Here is a 26114-nt window from a genome sequence, read left to right on the forward strand (position 1 = left end):
GCTTTATGGGCCAGTCGTTGGCCCATTTTTATTTTTTATATATACACACACACACACACACACACACACACACACACACACACACACACACACACACACACACACACACACACACACACACACACACACACACACACACACACACACACACACACAAGTATAGCAAGGCTAATTCCTCGTATGAGAAAATGTTTTTGTCACCATCTACAAGGCGTGTAATGACAACATGGGGTGATTCTGTGTTTCCTCCCTGCAGGCAAGTTCATCATGAGCGCCTCCACTGACACAACCATCCACATCTGGGACCTGAAAGGAGAGGTACTGGCCTCTATCAACACTAACCAGATATCCAATTCTTATGCTGCCATCTCCCCATGTGGCAGGTCAGTCACACCCCTCCATCGCTGCAAATCTTCCACTCAAAACATCAAATAGTAATCTGTCAGATTTATGGTGGCTAGAAAATATATTCACTCCCCTTGTAATTTTTTTGCATTATTGTCTTATAACAGAAAAACTATTTAATAGTCTAGTTTAGAAAGTAGACATGTTTTTCTGTTTGATTTCTGTGCTTCAGATCGTACTCAAGACATATTTGCTTTTTTTTTTACACCTTCGCTACACATGCCCCGAAGAAATGTGCTGGGCATTAAAGCCAGTTTGACATATAATGGGGCAGCTTTGGCTCAAAGGGCAGAGTGGCTGTGGCTTAGGGGGTAGAGTGGGCGTCTTCTCGTCAGAAGGGCGGTGGTTCGATCTCCGGCTCCCCCCTGTCGTGTATATATACCTCCATACTGTATAAACAACAGAAATACAAATAATGCAATCCTATATGTCTTAGCTGTAAATGTGTGTGCTTTCCATCTTTGTGCTTAGGTTTGTCGCATCATGTGGCTTCACTCCTGACGTGAAGGTGTGGGAGGTTTGCTTCGGAAAGGGAGGAGAGTTCAAAGAGGTGGTGCGAGCTTTTGACCTAAAGGGCCACTCTGCAGGAGTTCACGCATTCGCCTTTTCCAATGACTCTCACAGGTAATGAAGGCTTTTCTAGAAATCTGCCAACAAAGATTATATACACTGCTCAAAAACATTAAAGGGAACACTAAAATAACACATCCTAGATCTGAATGAATGAAATAATCTCATTAAATACTCCTTTCTTTACATAGTTGAATGTGCTGACAACAAAATCACACAAAAATTAGCAATGGAAATCAAATTTATCAACCCATGGAGGTCTGGATTTGGAGTCACACTCAAAATGGAAAACCACACTACAGGCTGATCCAACTCTGATGTAATCTCCTTAAAACAAGTCAAAATGAGGCTCAGTAGTGTGTGTGGCCTCCACGTGCCTGTATGACCTCCCTACAATGCCTGGGCATGCTCCTGATGAGGTGGCGGATGGTCTCCTGAGGGATCTCCTCCCAGACCTGGACTAAAGCATCCGCCAACTCCTGGACAGTCTGTGGTGCAACGTGGCGTTGGGGGATGGAGCGAGACATGATGTCCCAGATGTGCTCCATTGGATTCAGGTCTGGGGAACGGGCGGGCCAGTCCATAGCATCAATGCCTTCCTCTTGCAGGAACTGCTGACACACTCCAGCCACATGAGGTCTAGCGTTGTCTTGCATTAGGAGGAACCCAGGGCCAACCGCACCAGCATATGATCTCACAAGCGGTCTGAGGATCTCATCTCGGTACCTAATGGCAGTCAGGCTACCTCTGGCGAGCACATGGAGGGCTGTGCGGCCCCCCAAAGAAATGCCACCCCACACCATTACTGACCCACCGCCAAACCGGTCACGCTGGAGGATGTTGCAGGCAGCAGAACGTTCTCCACGGCGACTTCAGACTCTGTCACACGTGCTCAGTGTGAACCTGCTTTCATCTGTGAAGAGCACGGGGCGCGAGTGGCAAATTTGCCAATGTTGGTGTTCTCTGGCAAATGCCAAACGTCCTGCATGGTGTTGGGCTGTAAGCACAACCCCCACCTGTGGACGTCGGGCCCTCATACCACCCTCATGGAGTCTGTTTCTGACCGTTTGAGCAGAGACATGCACATTTGTGGCCTGCTGGAGGTCATTTTGCAGGGCTCTGGCAGTGCTCCTCCTGCTCCTCCTTGCACAAAGGCAGAGGTAGCGGTCCTGCTGCTGGGTCGTTGCCCTCCTACGGCCTCCTCCACGTCTCCTGATGTACTGGCCTGTCTCCTGGTAGCGCCTCCATGCTCTGGACACTACGCTGACAGACACAGCAAACCTTCTTGCCACAGCTCGCATTGATGTGCCATCCTGGATGAGCTGCACTACCTGAGCCACTTGTGTGGGTTGTAGACTCCGTGTCATGCTACCACTAGAGTGAAAGCACCGCCAGCATTCAAAAGTGACCAAAACATCAACCAGGAAGCATAGGAACTGAGAAGTGGTCTGTGGTCACCACCTGCAGAACCACTCCTTTATTGGGGGTATCTTGCTAATTGCCTATAATTTCCACCTGTTGTCTATTCCATTTGCACAACAGCATGTGAAATTGATTGTCAATCAGTGTTGCTTCCTAAGTGGACAGTTTATGACTCCAATGACTTGGAGTTACATTGTGTTGTTTAAGTGTTCCCTTTATTTTTTTTGAGCAGTGTATTATGGTTTTACCGGTGGTTATGTGCAAGTCTCCTCTAAATGCCTGTCAACCTCACAGTGATGACGAGAGTCCAGAAAGTTACTGCTCTCAGCCAAGAAATAGTTGAGCACATAACCCCCTGTAAGACCCGAACTTTAAATGCAGGATTAAAGAAGAGGTACGACATGTTAGTAAGCTCGTGCTTTTAACATGCACTGGCATCAAATTCTTTTCTTTTCATTTGTCAGAATGGTGACTGTCTCCAAAGACGGCACATGGAAGCTGTGGAATACAGATGTGGAGTACAAAAAGCAGCAGGATCCCTACCTCCTGAAGACCGTCCCCTGTACGTCGTCCGAAGGTAGCCTGGTGGCCTTGTCTCCAGACGGCCGGGTGGTGGCCATCAGTGACGGCTCTAATGTTGCGATGTACAACGCGGCCAGCGGCCAGCTGGAGGAGGAGCTGCACGGCGTCCACAGCGGGGAGATAACTGATCTTAGATTTGACATTAACGGGCGCTTCTTGGTTTGCAGTGGCGACAAGGCCATCCGAGTGTTTCACAACGCCCCGGGCTACCGAGCAGCCATTAGAGACATGCAGGACATGCTGAAGAAGGCTCAGAATGAGGCCATGAAGCAGAGACTGCAGCAGCAGATCAAAGAGGCTCAGAGCGCCCTGGACACTGTGCTGGCCAGTCCCGTTGACTGAATGAGCCTCAAGAAACCGTGCTGTGATCGTGTTTGTGTCTGACTCTTATTGCTAATCTTTTTTGCAACTTCAACTCTCCCTCTGCCATTAAATGATCTGGTCAGGGAAAAATAGAATTTGCATGCAGTTTTAATAAATATCTTTTTATGGAAAGAAAAATACAATGGTTTGAGTTCAGATCTTTTTCTCTCTTGTCCTTTTGTAATTTCATGTCCAATAAGGTCTTGTGTTCTCTTCTGTGGTTTTGTATTTGCCCTCTGCTGCTTGAACTTCCACAAACATATGTTGTGCTTATTGTTACTACACTTGGATGTTTCAGCTTAACTAGACAGAATGATGTTTGTGCAGAGTTTTCACATTCATCTGCTGAAGGGCGAACATTTTCTGTGCTGACCTTCAATTCAGTGTGTACATATGAATTCATAACTAGTTTCAATGTAGATGTAATTTTAAGATTTATTTTTATTTATTTATTTATTTTTTAAATTAGGTTATTCAACATTTTGTGTAAATACCACATCAGATTCAATTCTTACCAGTAGGGAGTTCAGAGTGTACAGTTTGTCCTGAAGGTGGCACTGCGCTAAGTCAGGTGCTCATCCCCTTATTTGAGGATTAATATACAGAGGGAACTTTATAGTCCCACAATTTGAAAGTGGAAATGTTCGCCTGTTCGTAGTCAGGGTGGTCAAGATCAGGGTGCACAGAAAAATCAGTAGTTTTCATGGAAACCTGTCCAGTATATAATTTGTCATAAACCAAAGTACGTACCAGTGATGGTTCAAAAGTTTAACTGAGAAGCAACTTCATTCCATTAACATAAAACAATATAACATACATTTGCAACATACAAATAAATACAATACAAAATATAAATAAAAGAATCTTAAATCCATATAAATAAAAGATTAAACTACTAGAGGTTATTGATTTGGATGAACTGGCCATTTTTACATTAAACACACAAACCAGCTGTGGCACCTAGAGGCTGTAATCAAATATCTGATTCTAACAGTAAAAGAATAGTTCACCCAAATATCAAAATATTTCAGTATAATAACAGTAGTATAACAGTTGTATTTTTTTAACTGCTGCCACTTACAACAGACATGCCTTTTATTATTTGTTTGCTACTTTAGTAAACACACAGAAAAATATGTACTTATGTAACCGTGCAACAGAAAAGCTCTACTGAAAGACATTTGATATTTTGCCAATTATTATACTATCCCACCTTTTTGGTAAAATTCTAGTTATTGGTTCGTGTTCTGCATTGTTTAAATTGTTAAATAAAGTTTTTGGGGAAAGAAAAAAAAACGGAAGCGTTGACCCGGAAGCTGTAGCTACGCAGTGAGGCACGTTTTCCTCCTGCAGCAGCATGGACAGCAGTTTCTCCTGTGTGAGGCGATGTCTGTAGAGATGGTTGAGGTCTCAGTGAAAGCAGCCGAGCCGGTCCGCCCGGCCGGGATCCTGCAGCAGAACCGCGTCTTCCTCGATTTCTTCTGGGACTTGGCCAAACCGGATCAGGAGGTGCGACTGAAGGCCGTAGAAGACCTCATCCAGTACCTGAAAACCAACAACAAGGTGAGACAGACTCAGATCACTGTCACTGAGAGGCTGAATTTAAACCAGCATGGTAATCTTCTGAAGTCAGGATAGTAAATGTTGTACGTTATTGTAGTTAGTCTGCCAGGTAGTACTATATAAAGTAGTCATGTAAAGTTACTTTAAGTAGAAGTATCAAAACTACACCATAAAAATTCCAAATTACAAGTAATGTTTTTTGCTTTCAAATTTTTACCTAACTAAAAGTTCAAGTATTGTCACCCTAATTTATCAAGTGAAATTATTCATTATGCAGCATAGGCCCTGTCAGTGTTATATTATAAACATGTTAACAGAAATTTAATGTTTTGGTGAAGGCATCAAATTTTTAATGCCTTTATATAGTTTAATCAATAACAATAGCTCATATTTTACAAGCTCACATAAGTTTATTATGTAAAATGTCAGAGGAACTACAGCTGTGAAATAAATGTAGTGGAGTATAGAGTACAATATAACAATAAATTGTATAGATATGATCAATATGTTGGTTGATAGCGTAACTTTTATGTTATTTTGTAAACTATCCAAACTGTGTTACTAATATAAATTCTATGTTATAGTTACAGTGCATTTAATATAGAAAGTTTTTTAAAAAAGGCTGCACCGTTCGCAGTAGTATTTGTGCATCATGTTGTGGTGCTCTCTGTGTACTGCAGGCAGATGAGCTGGATTACACCTTTAAAAGGCTTGTGGATGGACTGGCTCACACACGAGAGACTGCGAGACCTGGATTCAGCCTGGCGCTGGGACAGGTGAGAGGAGACGACTACCTAAACCACTTTAACCTATTGTAGCAGTGATTATGTTTCAGACCTTTGACTTGTATTTGTGGATTTCTGAAATGTGTGTGTGAAAAAAAATAATCTCGAGTAAGTGGACCTTTGAGTTGAGAATATTGTGTCACATACAGTTGAGATATGTACAAATACAAGTCAGTCAGAATTAAAACAACATTTTGCCATTACTGCCTGATTAGCTCGACCAAAACATACAGGCGAGGCCAGTGTTAGTTTATTGCAGATACATCAGTGTTGCCGTATATATGCCAGTTTATAACGAGGAATTGCAGATTATAGTTTGTCCACCAGAGAGCACTGATAAGTTTATTTCTTTACTGTAAAATGTCTCTCTCAGTACATATCTGGGGCTTTACTCTTATCTAATTTAAGTGTAAAAATGATAACTTGTGGTGTAAAACCATAACATGTTGCTGTTACACTTTGGTTTTTGTGCGGATTACATTAACGAGATCTAACGTGTAAATTAGTGAGCTTTAGAGGAGCTGGTAGGTGGAGTGTGTTACCTTTGGAGAGAGACAGGCTAGCTGTCACATATAGATATCTGTATCTGTCCCAAAGATCTAGTAACTTGTATTTTAATGAGTCTTGAATTCTGTGTAGAAATATGTGTTTGTCTGAAATGGATTTGCAGTGGATACAGAGCTACAAACCACAATTGATAATTTTTTTGCTGAAGAAGCGATGGCTTTGTAATAACTGAGTGAAGCAGAAAATAAGCCAAGCAGAAAATAATGAATAAAGAATACTTTGTGAAAATGAGTTTTTGTTTTTCAGGTCTTAAGTGCCTTTGAAGACGTCTCTCTGCAGAGTATACTCAACAGAATCAAAGAAAAGCACAATTTGCAGACAGTGAAAAAGGTGGGTGTTTGACATTTTCTCTGTCGGCTCTGAACAAAAGCTAAATGAATCTGTGAATCTCAAGGTCTTTTTTTTTGTTTTTTAGAAACTTGTCAGAAATGCTTTGTTTGGAAACTTGTTTGGCGTCCTCGCCCTTCATCAGTCCAGCCGCCTCTCTAAAGTAAGTAGTCTCACCACGATTCATTGTTTTTAATGGACAGGTTCAGATTTGTGTGTTTTTAAATGGGGAGAGATCATAACTAAAACAAAACATCCACGGTTTGTAAACAGGACTGACCCTGTTTCGTAACTATGAGTACTGTTGAGGTTCGATGAAGCACAGTTACACTTGACAAATGGGTATTTTCACAAAAGACATTTTGACATGTCACAGTAGGAAAATCACAGGTGTAAAAATAAAAATAATCATGATGGTTAAATTACATTTAGCTGCTTCAGTTTCAGGGCCCTGGTGTGCATGCTGCCTCACTATCATGGTTTACTGAGAAACTGGAATATAACAGAGATATCATTAATGCCAGCAGTTAACATGCTGTGCTTTTCCTGGTATGACAAGTCAAACTATATACAATACGAACTATGGTTTCCAACAAACTGTCACTGGGAAGCAGCTTTAAAGGGGATTCCACATATTTTACACATCAGTGTTTAACAGACACTGAAGCCTTATATTCGGGTATTAGCTGTATATGCATGATATAACATGTGATCCAAGGCCATAAATGTGCCCTTAATTTATTTTCAGACCTTTTTTTTTTCTTCAATCCACTTTCAGTGGTATTGTCATTATGGCATAAGTTATTCCTATGGTGCAGCTGAGTGATTTACTTTAAATAAACACCTTGATCTTGGAGGTAAACAGGGGTCCAGTAGCTTATTTCTGCCCCCCCCAAGCAGATTTCGGTGTGGTATCATTGTGTGGTTTATGCTGTGTATAAAACTACCTGCAGACTCTAATGTGTGTGAAAGGTGGGTATGTGAGCTGTAGTGTAACATGTTGTTGTGTTTCTGCAGGAGCCACAGGTGGTGTTGGGCTGTGTGCAGCTCCTCCAGAGCCTCAGCCAGCAGAGACAACACCTGAAGGACCTGCCCACTAAGACCATGATGGACATTCTCAATGAGGTGACAACTGCTGCTTGGTTTTACCTTTTATAGCACAGGGGACATATCCATATAACCTTAATACATAAACATATATAATGCTCAAGAAGTTTTCATTTGATCTTTTATATAAGTCCTGAATTTCACTTTTAGTCGTTTGATAAATTCTTTTGTTTCTGCAAATTTAAAAAAACACATCCTTCTGTATTTTGCTAAAGCTAAAGTGTATGTCCTGTCCATCAGATCCCAGAGGAGGTGTTTGAGGAGGTCTTGTTTAGCGCCCTGAAAACTGACCTGGCATCAGCCTTCAGCACCCCAGAGCAGCTGCAGCTGTTGCTGGTAGCTCTGCAACGGTTCCCGCAAACCCTCAAACCCAAGAAACTCAAGAAGCTGCTGGGGTCCTCGACCATCATCAATGCTGACAACATCCCCAAGTAGGAGGACTGTGATTGGCTTGATTTGGTTTTATGTCCCCCCTGCCTCTGTCTCACACATGTCAGCTTTCTATCACTGTCTTTCTTTGTCTTTGCCTATATTAGCAGTTATTAATGTACGCCATATCAACTCATCATAGAATTATGCTAAATGTATGCACCAAATTTCCTCACTACACCCGCTAATTAACAGCTTTTGTGTGGAAAATCTAAGCAATTTGTGATGTTGTCTGGCAGGTTGACAGAGGTGTTGAAGATGGCAGCCCGCTCAGTGAAGAAGGAGTGTGTCCTCCCAGCAGTGGTCCTGGACCTACTGAAGCTCTCTCTGAAGGAAGACAGCTTCCAGCTCTTCTGGAATAACGCTATCATCAATGGCATGTTAAAGGAGCAGCCAGGGCCAGCTCAGTGAGTGAACAAGTGGTTAAGATTGATCCTAAAATACAGAGCTGAGGGCATTTTTGTTGACTTACCTTACATTAATTGCTAAGTTAACTTTTTGGTTTATCACTGTTTTCTGTCACTACTGCTATTGCTCCATTGTGCAGTCTTAAAGGGGTTCTATCCCATACACACAACACATTTTTAAGACTTCTTTTAAGCAGTAAGCTACTTACCAATTTGTTGATTTTAAGTTATTTTTAAATTTTGATGAATTCAATCGTAATGGTAATTGCTGCCTGCACCACTTGATTGCAAAAAACACAAACATCTACCTGTTAACAGTTTTCTTCCTTCAATATGGAACGGATGTTAATGTAGTTATTAATCCGTACTGTAGTTAAGTTTTTTTATGGCCATCCGCAACTTTGTAAAAAAAACCAAAAAAAACCCCACCAAGGTACAGCCAAAGCAAGTACGTTAAATGATTGTACTTGCAATGAATTATTAAGTAATGGGATGTTATTTGACAGACTAAATCATGTGAACTAGTTCACATATGATAGGATGCAACAGTTTATATTATTACTATTTGTCATTAGTGTTGATTTAACACTCAAACTTAAGATCAAACTTACGATCAGCTGGTGCAACCGGCTGCAGGCTTTTATCTGAAAAGTAAATGAGTGTTTGGCAGACATGTTCACTGTTTCAACTTTATGAAGTGATGTTACCGTAGAACTTAAATTAATTGCATGGGCTTTTATTTGCTTAAATCAATCGACAAACCCTGCCTATATTTGGGGCAGGCGTCTAATTGGGACAAGGCTTTTAATTGAAGGTTCACAGTATGTCAGTGTTGTGTTTTAAGCTTAGTGTGCTGCCTCCCAAGTGGCCAGAAAAATAAATTAATGCAGGTTCAAGTTTTACTGGTGCAACCCTATTTAGTAAATCACTAGTTTGAAACCAGCCAGTAGATTTAGGATGTTCTTAATCTAAAATCTCCTGTAGGTGCTCACCTGACTTGTATAGAAGTATCAGTTCCACCATCATATTGTCCAGTTCTAGTTCAAGAGACCACATTCTGCTAATATGTCCCCCTGGTGTTGTCCTGTTTGTGTCCAGTTACCTCAGCTTCCGTCTGCTGGGCAGTGCCCTGCCTCTCCTGTCTGAAGCCCAACTGAAGGAGGTGTTGTCTGGAGAGGTGATGATGCACTACGGGGAACATGTAGTGTCAGCTCAGGTCAGTAGGCCCTTGTAGTTGACTATAAACAGCAGGTTACTCTTCAGCAGGGATGAACTAAGAAAACATTAAGAACTGATTTGTGTCCACATCCAATGACCCAAATAACCATAATATGTAGGTATGTTCAGTTCACAATATGGCCCAGCGTAATGTAAGAAACTGTTTACTGAGATGTTTAATTGGAGGTGCTGGGTGGAAAGCTCTGCCTTCATGTTTTAAGTTGTAACTGATGGCTTTATTAATGTTAAATCATTTACTTAAACAACTTTGAACAATTGGTGGGATGCCAGGTTGTGAAAAATCTCTGCAGCTACAAGTTTCAGTCATTAATAAAGATTCTTGCAACAACGCATCGCCTCAGCAATTGTAAATGTCAGTGAGTTGATGAAAAAACTGATTTTGGAACAGTCCAGCAGAGAAGTCTTGATGTCCTGATGGATTAAAGAGCTAAAATGCTGAATCAAATGTCTTGCTAGAGGAGGATGAATCATACATTATAGAGAGAGACTTTTCACAACCTGGCAACCCAGAAGTTGCTTATAACAGATTTGTAAAGCATTGGTAAAGTATTTGTAACCATTATTAAAGCCTTGACTTACCGCTTATTCATACAGGGTTTGTTATTAGAAAGTGGTACCTAAAGTTACAATCCATTTAATGTAGTTGTAGAGAGTTTGGTTTGTTGAGGTTGAGTGTTGTTTATGTATTTTTACCATAGTTTTTTAGAAATTTTGACGGTATCTGACAAAATTGCAAGTTCTCAGAAAAGCTTCTAAATTATTGTGACTATAACAGTATATTGAATTCAGATGTATATTTATGTTGGTTATTGTCACATCCCTGATTGGTCAGTATCTGACCTGCCTAAACCAGTGATCGTAGACATTAATAGCTGATTAATATGAATCTCATCCATTACTTTTCTCTCCCAGAAACCGGACCGTTTCAAGCTGGCCCCAGAGATGGACACCTACGTATCGGACTTCTTACAGGGCTGTCAGGACTCCGACAAACAGCTGGCAGTGATGGTGGGCTTCTCCTCACTGACCAACCAGGGCTACCCCGTGGTGCCGTCGGTGTGGAGGGTGGTGCAGCACCTTCAGCCTGCAGCTCTGCGGCACTACGTGGACTGGCTGAAGAAGACGTTCCTGCAACCTCAGCTTGACAAACTGCTGGACTTCAGCACTCGCAAGCAGAAGGGCAATCAGGAAGGACGGGAAGAGTGAGTGTACACACCTGTTGTATGTTAGGCAGCACGTTTATCTCTCAGCTCCGGTCCTGTCTTGTCTGGTGACCCTGAACAGGAAGCCGCAGGTTTGGAAACTGAGACAATGTAACTGTTAAATGTCCTCCTTCAGAAAGGAAAACATATTCCGCCTGAGGAAGTGGATTGTTGCTCGTCTCGCTTCAATCATTGACAACCACCAAGTGAAGAGGCAGGAGGATCTCATCATGGATGTGGCCAGGTGAGACCCGCCTGTAGTTGAACAATGTCAGGGTTTCAATGTTTGATGAAGAGGAGGCCTCCAGCTGATCTTGTGTTGTTTCTTTCCTAGGTTTGTCTTTTTCCATGCTTTCTTCAGTGCCAAGAAGGCCTGGGCCGACATCCCAGAGACGGAGGGGAAGCTTTCTGTCCCACTGGATGATAAAACCAGAGGAGTGCTTGTCAATTCTTTCTTTGGGTGAGAGATTAAATCTTTTCTGCTGTTCTTAGACAACTGCCTCTGAAATATCAGCCGCCGGTTACAGCGAGTGTAGTTTATTCCTCTCAGCTTTGGTTAAAAATGTAAAGATGCCATTGGAAGATAGCGTTGGTGGACATCACAGGTAAGAAGAGGAAACCAGCTGTTAAGATACAACAAATAACCTTGAGCTTAATTGAAGTCACAATGTGTTTAAATACTGAACTACAGCTTTCACACCAGCCCAATTAATTTTGCACAAACTGTGCAGTTTAGTATCCAGCTTAGGTGTGAAAAGCGCCCTAACATTAACACGTAACTGATTCACCAGATTTCAGTCTGGAAACCAGACAGCTTCTTCAGAAAAACAGCAGCAAACCACAAAAGGAATACAAATGTGACGGCATCACAGCCAGAATGAACCATGTTTTGTCCAAAGACCAAAAGGCTTTTCAGGTGTCTTGTGGTCACTGCTGCATCACTGATTTCTGTCTGTCCACCCTCCAGACTCCTCTTGTCCATGCACCATTTGCCCCTGACTGACGACTCGGCTGAAGGCTCGGCTGTCAACCAAAAGCGCGCGCTGGGTGTAACAGCCGACGGCACCATGTGGATCTACCACCTGGTCCAGTATGCCCAAGTCCTGCTTAACCAGCCAAAACACGTCCAGAGCAGCCAGCCCTTCAGCCCTGAGCAGAGACAGGCCTGGGACAGGTAGGACAACAGAATCTCCTCAGACTATGGCCTCTGTGATCCCAGAGCAGGAAGAAGATGGGATACAATTCTTCCTTTTCTTTTAAATTGGTTAAAATATTACAGCCACTCTCATGAATGTAGTTGCACAAGTTGAGGATAATACAGTTTATTACAACTAGGATCTTATTTTCGTAATTTTGACCATCGATTTTTATTATTGTGACACTAAAATCACTAAAGTGATTTTTTTAAATTTACGTTCACTTTCGGGTTAAACGAATAAGACAGCTTAAGATGTGTTCCTGGCCATACAAGTGTATCTATTTAATGAGTCCTACTAAATGAGGTAGGAATATGTTTGATAGCTCTGGCTCTACATGTGTATTCTTCCAGCATGCTGGAGTCGGTGGCAAATCTGAAGAAGAAAGCAAAGAAAGGCGCGAGTGCAGAGAGCGGCGCGTTCCAGCAGCTCTTCCTGTTGGTCGGCATGCACCTCTTCAAGGTACAGCATAATACCAGAGCCACGATATAGTAGTGCTGTTGTTATTGGATTATTGCAGCGTTGATACTGTAGTTTAATTTCCTATCAACAAACACCGTCCTCTGACACAAAAACAAAACATCACCACGGACATGAGCTGAATCACAGCGAGATGATATTCTTGACTCTGAACACTATCATGAATGTATTTCCCTTGAAGGCCCCTGAAGAGCTGCTGGACATCATGAAGGACCTGCAGAGCTGTGTGGACAAAGCTTTGGAGAAGAAGGCCAAGAAAAAAAAGAAGAAACAAGGTGAGGCCTCATTCACAGTGATGATCCTGATGCCTCCGTCATTATCCTTTAGCATCTTAATGTTGCACCATATAGGTTTGCAGAAGAGACGAGCACGCCATCTCCATTAACTGAGATGCAACAGATCGGTCTTCTTCAGCCAGCATTGTTATTGTGGTCTTTCTTGACATTTGACACATGTTTTTTTGTATAGACGGTATAGTATGGTATCATTTGTTAGCTAATTGTTCATTCTTAAAAGCCAAGAATGAGCTTCCAAGCTCATATTCAGTTATTCACGTTTTCATAGAATATTCAAAAAGAAGGAATTAGTCATTTGATCAACTCTAAATCTAAAAATATTAATTAGTGCAGCTTTCACTGTGTTTGTATGAAAAGGGGTCACTTATATTGATAAATCCCTCAGCTGGACACAGTTTTGTAGCATCGTTAATCTCATTGTTTTGATTTTACGACTCCCAGCTTTTCTGTTTTTGGTTCACTTACTGCTCTCATTAGTGTCATGTTCAGACGAAGCTGTCAGCTCTGAAAACTCACTGTACGATACCTGCCCAGCATAAAACGGGAAACAGACACGGTTAGCGACTAGCGAGTGAATATAGTGGAACATTTAGGAACTAAAGAGACAGATACTTCCTTTAGGAGTTGGAGGAGACTAAAAAAAGAGCCTAAAGGAGAGTGAATATCAAACTTAATGATCCAAACTGTTACTCCATGTCTGCTGGATGTGTAAAACGTTTGCTATCATGTTTGTCGTAACATTACATGACTGTGTTATAATATGCCAGATGTTTTGTTCGCACTGCTTTAAAAGTGTATGAATGTCTGTGTGTGTGCCTTTTCCTTGGTGCAGCCACAGAGCAAGAGGAGGAGCCTGAGTGGGTGGAGGTGATGGTGGACATCTTGTTGTCCCTGCTGTCCCAGCCGAGCCGACATATCAGACAAGTCTGCAAAACGGTCTTCACCTCCATCTGCCCCAATGTTACTGCTGCAGCTCTCACCGCCATCTTAGATGTAAGTAAGACTACAGGGTAATTCATTGTCGAACCCTAAAGAAAAGTAATTCTCAGCACCTGTTGTAGGTGATGTTTGTAAACATGTTTTTTACAGGTAGAAGTGGATCAAGATAGGTCTGTAGACTTTCATTTTAGTCTGAAATTGGCCCAATCACAAGAAAGCAGCGACCTGCTGTCAAAGGAAAATGGCAAAATGTGCAATAGTGCTGTGTGAATGTGTATTTCTGTTTCTGATGCATCATTGTATGAATATGTGTGAATGTGATGGAGTGTAAAAGCGCTATAAAATGGTTGGTAGAAAGGCACTATACAAGTACAGATCATTTACAGTTTACCTTTGCAGAAACATCATGCAAAGGAAAATTACAATGTTTTACAACAAATATGTGGCCTTTCCATCTCTAAATACCATATCTGTATTTCCTGCAACAGCTGGGCACTATAGTTTTGTGCAGAAGTTATTCAAAAAGGAGTAAATAGTGACAAAAATAATACAAAAACATTTAGGAACCACTGCTCTTGTGTGTATTTAAGGCAGCAGTAGAGTGTATGTGAAACTGACTCAGAATAAACTGCAGTGTGTGTGTGTGTGAGAGAGAGAGAGAGAGAGAGAGTATGTGTTGGTGTTTGTGTTGGGGCTGAACAATAAATCGAAATCGCAGCATGGCCAAGTGCAATATCCAAGTGGCAGGAGCTACAATTTTTTGATAAAGGTAAAATGTGTCACAACATACCATTATAAATGAAGGTGCTTGTTTGGTTCAGACCCTGGCAAGAACCACATAATCATAATCATCAACATTTATTATCATTATCTAGTTGAAAGTGAAAATGAAATGTAAAAATGACCATTGCACTAAAATTGTGACATATATCGCAATCGCATTATGATTTTTTAAATTTTGTTATTTATGCCTATCGTTCATTCCTAGTGTGTATGTTCATGGGGAAGAAGGAACATGCCCCCCCAGTGCAACAGTGTGGCCCATTGATGAGTTTTAGATAGTTGACGACAATGAAGCTCTATAGCACAGAGGAATAAGAGAGATTAGGCGTTGGATACACAAACACAATACTTCGTTAGTAGATCAGTTCATACTTGGTTTTGGTTTTTATGTGGGGTTTGTTGAAAATAAGAAAAATGTGGAATATCACCACCTTACCGTCTAAAGACACTATGTGACATTGTTAAAATCCCAATATTTAAAATGGATGCATTTGTTTTATAACTACCTTAACACATAGACTGAGAGTGCTTAGTTTGTTTAGTACCTATTTTATCTGATGAAGTGCTGTGTAGTTCTCTGTGGAGCTACAGTTGCAAAGACAAGTCTCAACATGGGAGTTTATAAAGAGGTGTGTGTGTGTGTGTGTGTGTGTGTGTGTGTGTGTGTGTGTGTGTGTGTGTGTGTGTTAAACACAGGTCTCTTGTATAAACATGCTGTTATCTTGCTGCCACTACGCTCTGTACCAGATCCCTATCAGATAATGAACAAATTTCTGGGTGCTTACTGCACAGATAATGCACTCTCAACTGTCTATACTGTAAATAAGTGGTCTCTAACTGGATTCAAAGTCACTTAGGTCATGTGTGTTGCTCTGGAAGCTTTGTAAGTGGTTGTAGTGACGGTGATTTGGCCTCTGTGTAGGTTCTGGACCCAGAGAAGGATGATGAGGAGGACAGTGCTGTAGTCGTCACTGACGACAACAAAAGCAAGAAACCCAATGAGGAAGATGACGAGGATGAGGAGATGGAGGTCAGTAGTCCTCTGACTTTTTCACAACTTATTTTCTTTTGTCGTCTTATCAATAACATCATCTAATCAACTTGTATAAAATTCTACCCAGATCTGCCTTTTATTTACTGTGTCCTTTTAATAAAAGCATTTGAAGATGCATTTGATACTGATATCCTAAAACACGTGGTGGTGTCTCTGTCAGGATGATGAGTCTGACGGATCAGATGATGAGGAGGATGAAGATGATGATGATGAAGATGACGACGATGATGCGATGGAGGAGGAAGAGGAGGATGTGGAAGAGGGAGAGGTGGATCAAAATTTCCGTTTGGAGCTGATGAAGGTCCTGCAGCAGCAGAATGCTCTGGTGGGTTTTCAGGCTTTCAGTGTGTCCTGGTGTAAGGGAATAACTCCCCTTATTATTTTAGCTAAACTTGACAGCATCATAGAGCTGCTAGCATGGCGGTAGATGCATCATCGTGGATGTGGTTTTTAGCAACATCTTCCCTTCAGTTGTCCAGTTTCAGCCTATATTTGATGTTTTAGTAATTAATATTGTAATACTGCTAGATTCATTTAGTACATTGTGTTAAACTCCTCTGTTGTGCTGTATTTTCAGGCCACAGAGGAGGACGGCAGCAGTGATGAAGATCTGGATGATGAAGCCATGATGGAGCTGGATAAGGGCCTGTCAGCGCTGTTCTCGGAGCAGAAGAAAAAGAACCAGGCTAAGAAGGATGAAAAGACCAAACTACAGAAAGAGAAGACGCTGGTCCGAGACTTTAAGATCAAGGTACCTCAGGCTGTTGTCTTAGCTAGCTCCATTAAAAGTGAAAAAACACACCTTTCATCAACCTCAAAGTTGACTCCCTCCCTTTAATGACTTTTACTTATGTTGTAGGTGTTGGACCTGGTTGAGGTGTTTGTGGCCCGGCAGGCTGGCAGTCCTCTTGTACTGGGTTTAGTGGAGCCTCTGCTCACCATCATCGACAAAGGAATGAGCTCTGACACCCACCAGCAAGAGCAGGACTTCCTCCGCCGAGCTGCAGATATCTTCAGGTAACGCACTTTTAGCTGAGGACTGAGGCACTCTTCTTAGCAAAGTGCTAGAACAATTTGAGTCGGAACGATGGGAGGTTTTCCTGTTCTTCCTATTCAGATGACGCACTGAAAGGGAGGTGGTTTGAGCTAAATGAGGCAATTAGACCAGAACAGACGTTCCTGGCTTATTGTTTTTTCCCCCATAAAGGTATCACAGTTGATTTTTCTTAAAATGTATTATAAAGTCTATATTGCGATATGGCAGTATAAAATTGTGTATAGAATGAAAGAGGATATAAGGCACCAGTGTACTCTGTCAGAACTGCTTGTTGGATGGTGAATAGCTTCAGAAACCCCTGCCCCTGTCCGACCATGTAACCGACATGTAACTTTCCTAAACCAATGGTTGAATAAACATTCACACTGTGATTAGTGAGCTGTGCGGAGATCAGTAAGTAAGCTGGTTTTGAAATGTTAATGTGACATGGTTAAACAACATGTTGTACAAATTAATTCTTCTCTAGCATAACCCCCGCCCTTACCCTCCTAAGATGTAGGCTGAATGTTGTTTATGTAACTTCAGTGCTCTGCACATCTGAACCTGGCCTGTGTCCAACATCCTAGATGGTAAAAGCCCTAAAATCTTAGCCAAAAACACGTCCAGAGTCCGATACAAGTTGATGTCTTGAAGTGAAACTGACACAAATCTTCCAACAGGTTCTGGTGCTGCGAGGCTCAGCTAGTTTTCAAACCTCTAGGTCTTTAGGTTGGACAGTGTAGGCATTTACTGATTCTTTAAGGGAATATATTTGTTGTCCTTTTGCATGATTGATTTCTTATTTGTATTTTTTTTAGGAACCAGCTGTGTAGGTCCAAGGTTTACTGCAGGACAGTGGGTGACAGACAGGGGGAGCTCCATGACCTGCTGGACAAACTGATGACTAAAACCCAGAAACTGTCCGACTCCTCAGTTTGCCTCTACTACTTCAGGTACAAACGTGCTGTTTAGTGACTACAATTAGATATATGATGTATAATAATGTCACAATAATATAATGTGATCATGATATGCAGTTGAAAGCTCTATATATATATATATATATATATAAATGTACAGTATATATGAGAGAGAGAGATGGTTTTGAAAATGTTGTTACATGTGTGATATTTTGGCCAGTACTGTATTAAAGCACCCTACAAATACTTGGCAGAACAAGCTCAACTCAAGATCTACTTTCTTGCTTCTTCTGTGCTCTCAGCTGTATCACATATACAGTATTTATGAGCAGATAGAGTTTGCTCATTTTCCATGATTCTGAGACATCTACATTGACTCAAAAGTCTGTTTACAAGGGTGAGAATGAAATATTGGGGCCTTGGCCTATAGATAATTTGAGTCTCTTGTGAACAGGCCAATTGTGCATCTGGTGTGTTGTATTTTGCTGATGTTTAACTGGTCTTGCAGTGCATCTCTGTACGTGGTGAAGGTGTTGCGAGGAGCTCCAACTGCTGACACCAAAGAGGAGCAAACAGCCGGCAAAGCTGCAGCAAATGACGTATGTTTACACACACTGATTAGCCATTACCTCTGATTTCAGGAAACTAGGCAGTAGTTAATGTTTTTAACGTAATGACACTTGATGAGTGAGTTGTTGTGCTGCCACAGATGGTCGCCAAGCATTTCTCCAACCTTACCCAAAACAAATGTCACACAGGTCAGGCCAAGCTTTCCTTTTATGGTCACACGGTTGGGCAGTAGATGGATGATAATTAAATATTTACGAGGAATGCAATTGATTCCGTTGCATTTTTCATCTGGAGCTTTGCGCTACATAAGCTCCGGCCTGTTTCAAGAGGCAACCTCCGAGGCTTAAAAATGGGGTCACGCTAAGTGCTAAAAACTGCCGTTCCATGAATGGCCACTTGAGGCTGGCTCCAAAAGCGAGTCAATCCGCATAGAACCCCATGTTAAAATGCCACGCTTTACAGCAGAACATGTTTACAGCCTGGTACAAAAAAAACATTGTGCTGCTTGGTTGTTTCAGCAACTAGGCTTCATTCAGCCCTCCTCAAGTCCACCTCTGCCCATTTTTGGATTAGCCAGAGTGAGGCACTGACAAAATAGAGACCGCTGGAGCCGCCCACATTGAGCTTCACAACTTCTGTATTTTACTGTTTCAGACAGTGAGGTCAGTCCTGGATAACTTTTAGCCAGAGCGTCTTCCACTTCTTTTTGGTTTTATTTGTCCAGGTTTAGATATCAGATATCTGTCTCCGAGATTTCTGCATCCACCCCAGGACAATGTTTAGTTTGTGGATCAAGAAGAACAATTAACGAGATTAGGGTCAAAAACAGATTAACTAGGATGCTGGTTAGTTTGGTTTTGCACAATACCAGGACCCACGAAGTTGAAGTAGCTAAATGGAATTCAGCCATCACTGATTTTATTATTTGCACATGTGCTTTTCCTACTCGGACGTGTTAAAATGCCTTCTGTAAAAGAAAGCCAGATATCTGATGTTGTTTGTTTGATCTTTCATTTTGTGTGTGTGTGTGTGTCTGCAGTTGAGGTTCATGGGCAACGTGGATGTGGATCGGGTCTCCGCCGTCTTCAGAGAGGCTCTCGGCTCTTTCATGAGTAAGAGGAAGAGCCCTCTGACCGCTCAGATGTTCACAGACTTGTTCAACAGATTCCCTGTGAGTACAGCTCCACCTTCTAATTACAGAGTACAGAAGTTAGCTCAGGTCACTATGGAGAACAGAAGCCTCGGCTCCACTGGCAGTAACTAATGCAGCGTGTGTGTTATTTCCAGGTTTTGTGTGTGAACCTGTTGGATGCTGCAGTGCAGCACATCACATCTGGGATCAGAGTACACCAACAGGTAATGACCATTTTCTACTGCAGGAACAGTTATGTAGCAGAATTCCTGACTGACAAATGAGAGAGAAATAAGAGGATGAAATAAAACGTTATTTGCTAATTGATGCAATATCAATACCTAGGCATAAAAATAACTGGGGGAAAAAGAATCATCACTACTTTGGACAAACCTCAACCATCAAAGTCGCATAAGTGTAAATTAATGAATGACAACACAGTGGGGGCTGTGTTGTTGCCTGCAAATGTAATGTCTCAAATAAATTTGTTATTTTAAATCCTTTATTGGGGACATCAGTTGCTGATGTAGTCCATGAGTTTGGATCCTTTGGCTCCTTAGTTACTGGGACCATATCATGTCTGCTACATGTATTATTATCTTGATTTATCAAAAGGTCTTTTCTAGAAGATTTAAAAGATTTTCACCCTGTCAGTTACTGAAGAGGCTTTTGATATATGGTAAAAATGTGAGACATATATGATATTATTTACTGGCCAATCCTCTGTATACTCTAATATTGATATTTCTCTGCATGTAGGTGTCATTTACACCACTTTTTGAAATGGCTGATTTTGTCCCCACCACTTTTTTAAAGCATAATTTGTTAAAAAATGTGTGGCTTGCACTTTAAATAAAAAATTAAAATGGTTTTAGAAAGGTTTATTTGCACATAGAGAAATGCAATGCAATAAATATAGAAGAAACAAATGTGCATTGTCCAAAAAAAGTAATCTAAGCTTAAAAAAAAAAAAAGCTACTGATTATAAAATGACCCAAAAACGTGCATGCACCAATCAGTAAATTTCACAACTTCAGTTTCTTTTTGGCCAAGTTTTCCGTTCTCTCTCTGTGAACATGACAAAAGAGGAATGAAGACTAAGTAATGCCTACATTGCGTTGCCTCAGTAGGGATTTTTCATGAGAAAAGTTGATCTACAGGAGAAACAGATCTGACAGCAACACAGAATGCCTGAGAGCTGCACTGACTTAGATTCTATTATATTTATATATTTTGAAATGTAACGAGCTACCTGAATTTTGTATTTCCTTTTACATAAATAAAAACATTTCCACCATAAATTGTTGCAGAAACTTTCACCAGAATGCAGGAAATGTCTGTCAATTGTTAAACAAGTGTTTAACAATTTCCTGGGGGAGATCCCCCCCAGACCTCCCGCTCATATATCGCGCCTTTGAGGATATCTAGGAGAACACCGTCTTGTTCTCGCCATTGTTTCTTTGATAAGCTAAAATCATCGGAATGGGTCTGGCCAAATCAAACGTCAGTAAACAATTTCTAATCCTCTACTTAAACTTAATCTCCACAGCGGCTGAGTCCTATGAAGTTGTCTGTTTCAGTATTTCTCAACGTGTGTGTGTGTGTGTGTGTCTCTTTAGGGCCAAGCATGTGTGCTGGTGTTGCGGGCGATGCAGAGCAGGGAGGTTCAGCAGCTGCTGAGTGGTGCTAGGTGGACGGAGCTCTGTGTGAAGGTCACAGGTCAGCTGGCAGCGGTAAGTCAACGCAGTCTACACAGTCTCAGGATACTTCACAGGGTTAACACTTAAGCTGCGTTTTGACCAAAGGAACTATACCCCGGAACTAGGAACCTTTGGAGGAACTCACTGCGTTTCCACCGGGGGGACCAGGGTCTAAAATTAGTTCTAGAGTCTTTATTTTACCCCCCAAAATGTAGAAACGACACTGTGTAGTAAAAGAACATGAACATATTAAAATGACTTTGTAGATTATGGAAGTTATTAAAAATGTGATAAATGTCATGGAATGTTTCATTAAGGCCACTGTGCCCATTTTTCAGCTCATTGTTTGAGACAGATATTTAAGTCTAGTTACTGGAGAGACCATAAACAGAGCTAAAAGGACAGTGAATGTTGTACTTAACATTCATCATATGGACGGAAACACAACTCCAAATGTTGCTCTCTGTCTGGATGTGTGAATACACAACTGTTTGCTAACAAGTTAGTAACTTCATAAAGTGATAAGATGTCAGATGCAATGTTTGTAGATAGCTTTCTGTCTGCAAATGTCCCAAATATCAATTCATGCCTTATTCAGGGTGTTTTGGCTATATAGTGTATGTGTGGGCGCCAGAACATTACACTCATGATTGTTGGGAGGGATGCACTGGTCTGTGTTTTCTCCACCAATACCGTTTCCTGCTGATACAAAGTACCAGTGCTCTCTTTTCCCCCCAATTTAAATTCTGTAAACATCTCTGTGTGGAACTGATTAAAGTCATTTTTCTATGTGCAAGAAAGCATGAGGCAATAACTGCACATCAGTTCTTCACTGTAGGTGGAGACGTTCATTCATAAACATGCTTTAGGCTTGTGCAAATTTTAATTGTGTTATTCTAGAGGGTTTATGAAATTGCATTGTGTTGTGATGAACGATGATTAGAGGCAATACTGCACTCGCTGTCCTCTGTGTGTCTTCAGGACAGCTGAGGGTAAAGACATGCATAATTACATGCTTCTGCAATTCTTCACCAAACCACCTCACCTTCACGTTGGCCCATCTTTTTCCTCATAGACACAAATGGACCTGCCCAACAGCACAACTCCTCTGTATGGTTTTTTAACTCCAGTTGCCAAAGATCAGTCGTTAATAAGATAACATTAGTCCTCCTTTTCTGAGCTGCTCTGTTATAGAAACAGTGCATGCAGTGTTTCAAAATGACTAAATCTGCCGGTGTAGCTGAAAATGACTGAAATGTTAATGGAGAATTGCTGTTAAATCATCTGTTGAATAACTCAAAAGGGGCATTACCAAAGATGATTCAGATTGTCTAGTCGTAAAGATTAGAAGACCTTGGGGTTTCTCACTTTCTTGATATATGTTTGGTTTAAACTGGTTCTGATTAGATTTCTATTTTAGAAGAAGACAAGATGGCTAAGAAGAACCATAAATGCCTTTTATGACCTTGTTGGCATGGTAGCTTGGTTATAACTAGGCTTGGGGATTGGTTAGCTGACTGATGTTTCCTAAATACATAAATTTAAGACAAGAGAGATGGACCAGAGACTGTTTCTTTATTCATCAGCAGGGCAACACTTTAAGTATTTAACATTCATAAATAGGTCTAAGCAGATATTAAAGTTGATTAATGTATTTGTCAACAACTATTACTCCTCATGCAGGCAACTTAAAGTAGAGGGTGGTATATAAACAGATAATGACTGACAATATATGAAAATACAGTTGTATCAATATAAAATATGTCTTCATAGGATAAATAATAATTGATGACAAGGGCTGTTCATTAAAGCTAGGGTAAGCAATTTGTTTCAGAAGCATTTTTTGTATTTTTTGAAATTCTCTTTACAGCGTGACAGCAATCAATAAATCAAATGCTCTGACAGTAAAATGAAAACAATCTTCCATCGGTGGCTGTTGCAGGACTATAATAAGCATGGCGAATCATTTTGTTCAGTTTGAATGGAATGACGTGCCGGCATACCCGTCTCAATTTTTGGTAACATTGGCGGACCAGGAGTGTCCCTAGTAAAAACATAATCAGTCAAACTCTATGATGTCTGTCAAATCAGATGTGGATGGTGATGACTGGATCAGCTGACGATAAGGCCAACATGGATAGCAGTCTAACCTCCGTGTCCTTTTCTTTCAGAGTCTTCAGCAGGTCAGTCAAACTGAGAGCAAGGTGGTGAAGGAGAAGGTGGTGAAAACCCTGGAGCTCTGTCAGTTCCTGGTCAAGCATGTTAACCAGCAGGTAGGTTGGCTATTGACTGTGAGGATGAAATCACGAGAGGGAACTGTTAATGTGGATTCAGTCCTGACTCAAGTGTCTGCTTCCGTTGCCTGTGCTCTGTAGAAACTCTCCGTGGACCTGGAGCCCCTTCAGAGGGTCCTGCAGTCCCTGCCCAGCGTCATCACCTTCAACAAGACTGGCAAGCTAGAGGACACCTACTGGGCTGTGATGAAACACTTTGGAGTCATGTGAGTTATTTTAGCGTCTGTGTGTGTGCACACGTGTGTGTGTGTGTGTGTGTGTGTGTGTGTGTGTGTTTGCATGCACATTAGAAACAAGGTTAGCAGAGAAATCAGATTACGCAATAGTATGGTTCAATTAATTTTGTTGGTAAACATGAATGTAAAGATATTACATGTCATGCACAGGTGTAAGGACTTCAAAGACAATACATGAAACAACGACAAAGAGACTATTGCAGAAAATATTATTCACTCCACATGCCACTGGCCTGACACACTGACGAAGGGGCTCGGTCTGAAACGTTCGTGCATTAAATCCTATTTCTCGCATTAGTCGTGGTGTGGTCTAGTTGTTGTCTGTGTGTGTTGGAGCATTTTGACTAGAGGTGCAGTTACAGGACAGGCTCTGTAATGAGGGCACAGTTTTTCTAGTGTGTGAATTAGTTTTAGGTGTCAGGTTTAGTTTTAGTCAGAGTTTGAATTAGTCATGGATGAATATCTGTGTAATGTTTTTTCCCCCGTTTATAGTCTTTGTCATGCACATGCATACATTTTAAAAAGCAGATTAGTCACACATATACATGACCAAGAAATAATCCAATTATAATCTAATTCCCTACCCTGATCACTAAAACCAAGGTTAATGTCGACAGTAAAGCAGTTAAATTAATGTAACTCAGCCATCACCACGAGCATATCCTCCTTGTATGGAAGCAGTAGTTTTCTCCACCATTTTAATGCTGGCAGTAGAGTTAACACAATAGTACCAAACTCGCGCAACATAGACTTTATTTATTTTTTTTGTGTGTTTTTAAAGTAGTGTATTGTGTGATATAAATGACTTGTAATATCAAATGGCAAGTGCTTAGTCATTCTGTGGCGGTATTGTTCTGAGGTTTAAACCTTGTAACCTTGAAATGTGAGCTAAAAAGATTTGAAAGCCCACAGATAAAAAGAATATTGCATTTTGTGCCCTTTTGATTTTAGTGTGCTTCTCAACACCACTGACTGAAGGACACTTAAACAATTACAGAGATATTTTCTTTATTACACCACAAGCTGTTCTGGAAACTGAAATTTTAAAGTTCAGGGTAGCTCCTCATTAGCTTAACAGAGATTTAATCTGATTCATGATTTAGTTTTTGGTGATTTAATTCACAACAAATTATTTTTATTTATTTTTATTTTATGAATCTTAATTTGGTTTACTGTTTTAACTGTTAAACTAAATAATACAACCAATAATCAGACAACTTCATTATTATTTATATATGAATATATAGTTATTTAATTTAGAATTTCTGAATTAAGACAAGGAATGAATTTGCTGTGATGCCTCTGACCAATCACTTGAATCAGCTCTTCACCCAGCATTGCTTTTTGTTTGTGTGTTTTTTGGACAGTGTATTATTGAAGCTATTGTGTTGAACTTGCATGTGTTCACATTCACAGGAAACCCAAAGTTGAAAAGACAAAGCCTGACATGGAGGCCAATCAACAGCAAGTTCCCAAGAAGAAGAAAGGTTTTCTACCAGAAACAAAAAAACGTAAAAAGCGCAATAAACCTGTTTTAGAGCCAGCAGGAGGCAATTCGACCTCCACAGCCAGACCGGGAGCAGACAAAAGACAAGCCAAAAAGAAAAATGACAACAAAACAAAACAGAAACGACCAGCCGATGGCGCAGCAGCTTCTCAGCCCAACCCAGCCAAGAAGAGCAAGACACAGTCTGTAAGCAAGCCAGCCAAGAAGAAGAACAAGAAACCCAAACAGAAGAAAGAGGGAGGAGGGCAAATGGACATTTAAATGTTAATTTTCTTTTAAGAGGCTGTTTTCATCTGGTAATTTTTCTACTGTTCATGCAGTTTACTTTGGACAATATGTTGGTATGTTTCAATATGAGTTTCATAGAAAACATTAAATGTTGGAAAGTGAATTAATGTGTGTACATTTTGTAATGTGTGACTGCGATTGATTAGAAAAAAATGTCTACAATAATAAATGAAATCCATCTCAGCTGTGTTTCCAAAAATGTAAAATAACTAGAAAGAATAAGATTTCCTAGTCACATGTGTATCTAACCAACAGACAGAATATGAATATACAGTGAGGAAAATAAGTATTTGAACACCCTGCTATTTTGCAAGTTCTCCCACTTAGAAATCATGGAGGGGTCTGAAATTGTCATCGTAGGTGCATGTCCACTGTGAGAGACATAATCTAAAAAAAAAAAATCCAGAAATCACGATGTATGATTTTTTAACTATTTATTTGTATGATACAGCTGCAAATAAGTATTTGAACACCTGTCTATCAGCTACAATTCTGACTCTCAAAGACCTGTTAGTCTGCCTTCAAAATGTCCACCTCCACTCCATTTATTATCCTAAATTAGATGCACCTGTTTGAGGTCGTTAGCTGCATAAAGACACCTGTCCACCCCATACAATCAGTAAGAATCCAACTACTAACATGGCCAAGACCAAAGAGCTGTCCAAAGACACTAGAGACAAAATTGTACACCTCCACAAGGCTGGAAAGGGCTACG

At 40.8% G+C, this 26114-nt stretch overlaps 2 protein-coding genes across 2 annotated transcripts in view; both read left to right on the plus strand.

Annotated features, from left to right (window-relative positions):
• The window catches only part of tbl2 (transducin beta like 2), a 9398-nt gene extending 5918 nt beyond the window's left edge, over positions 1-3480 (plus strand). The window contains exons 6-7 of the mRNA XM_046039905.1: positions 877-1029; positions 2862-3480. Of these exons, the coding sequence (XP_045895861.1) occupies positions 877-1029; positions 2862-3321 (613 nt within the window). The 3' untranslated portion in view covers positions 3322-3480. The remainder of the gene's footprint in view (positions 1-876; positions 1030-2861) is intronic.
• Positions 3481-4650: 1170 nt separating this feature from the next.
• Positions 4651-25582, plus strand: mybbp1a (MYB binding protein (P160) 1a). Its single transcript, XM_046040673.1, has 27 exons — positions 4651-4905; positions 5586-5681; positions 6504-6587; positions 6673-6747; positions 7602-7709; positions 7932-8122; positions 8360-8527; positions 9626-9743; positions 10679-10968; positions 11105-11212; positions 11303-11428; positions 11936-12142; positions 12518-12626; positions 12826-12919; positions 13773-13933; positions 15585-15692; positions 15877-16041; positions 16294-16467; positions 16576-16733; positions 17571-17705; positions 18181-18271; positions 19282-19413; positions 19530-19598; positions 20994-21107; positions 23246-23347; positions 23450-23574; positions 25021-25582. Exons 1-27 carry the CDS (start codon positions 4729-4731, stop codon positions 25370-25372), a joined length of 3837 nt encoding a protein of 1278 aa, XP_045896629.1. The 5' UTR covers positions 4651-4728; the 3' UTR covers positions 25373-25582.
• The last annotated feature ends 532 nt before the right edge of the window (positions 25583-26114 follow it).

The sequence above is a fragment of the Micropterus dolomieu genome, linkage group LG23 (assembly GCF_021292245.1).
Source record: "Micropterus dolomieu isolate WLL.071019.BEF.003 ecotype Adirondacks linkage group LG23, ASM2129224v1, whole genome shotgun sequence".
Lineage (NCBI taxonomy): Eukaryota > Metazoa > Chordata > Actinopteri > Centrarchiformes > Centrarchidae > Micropterus > Micropterus dolomieu.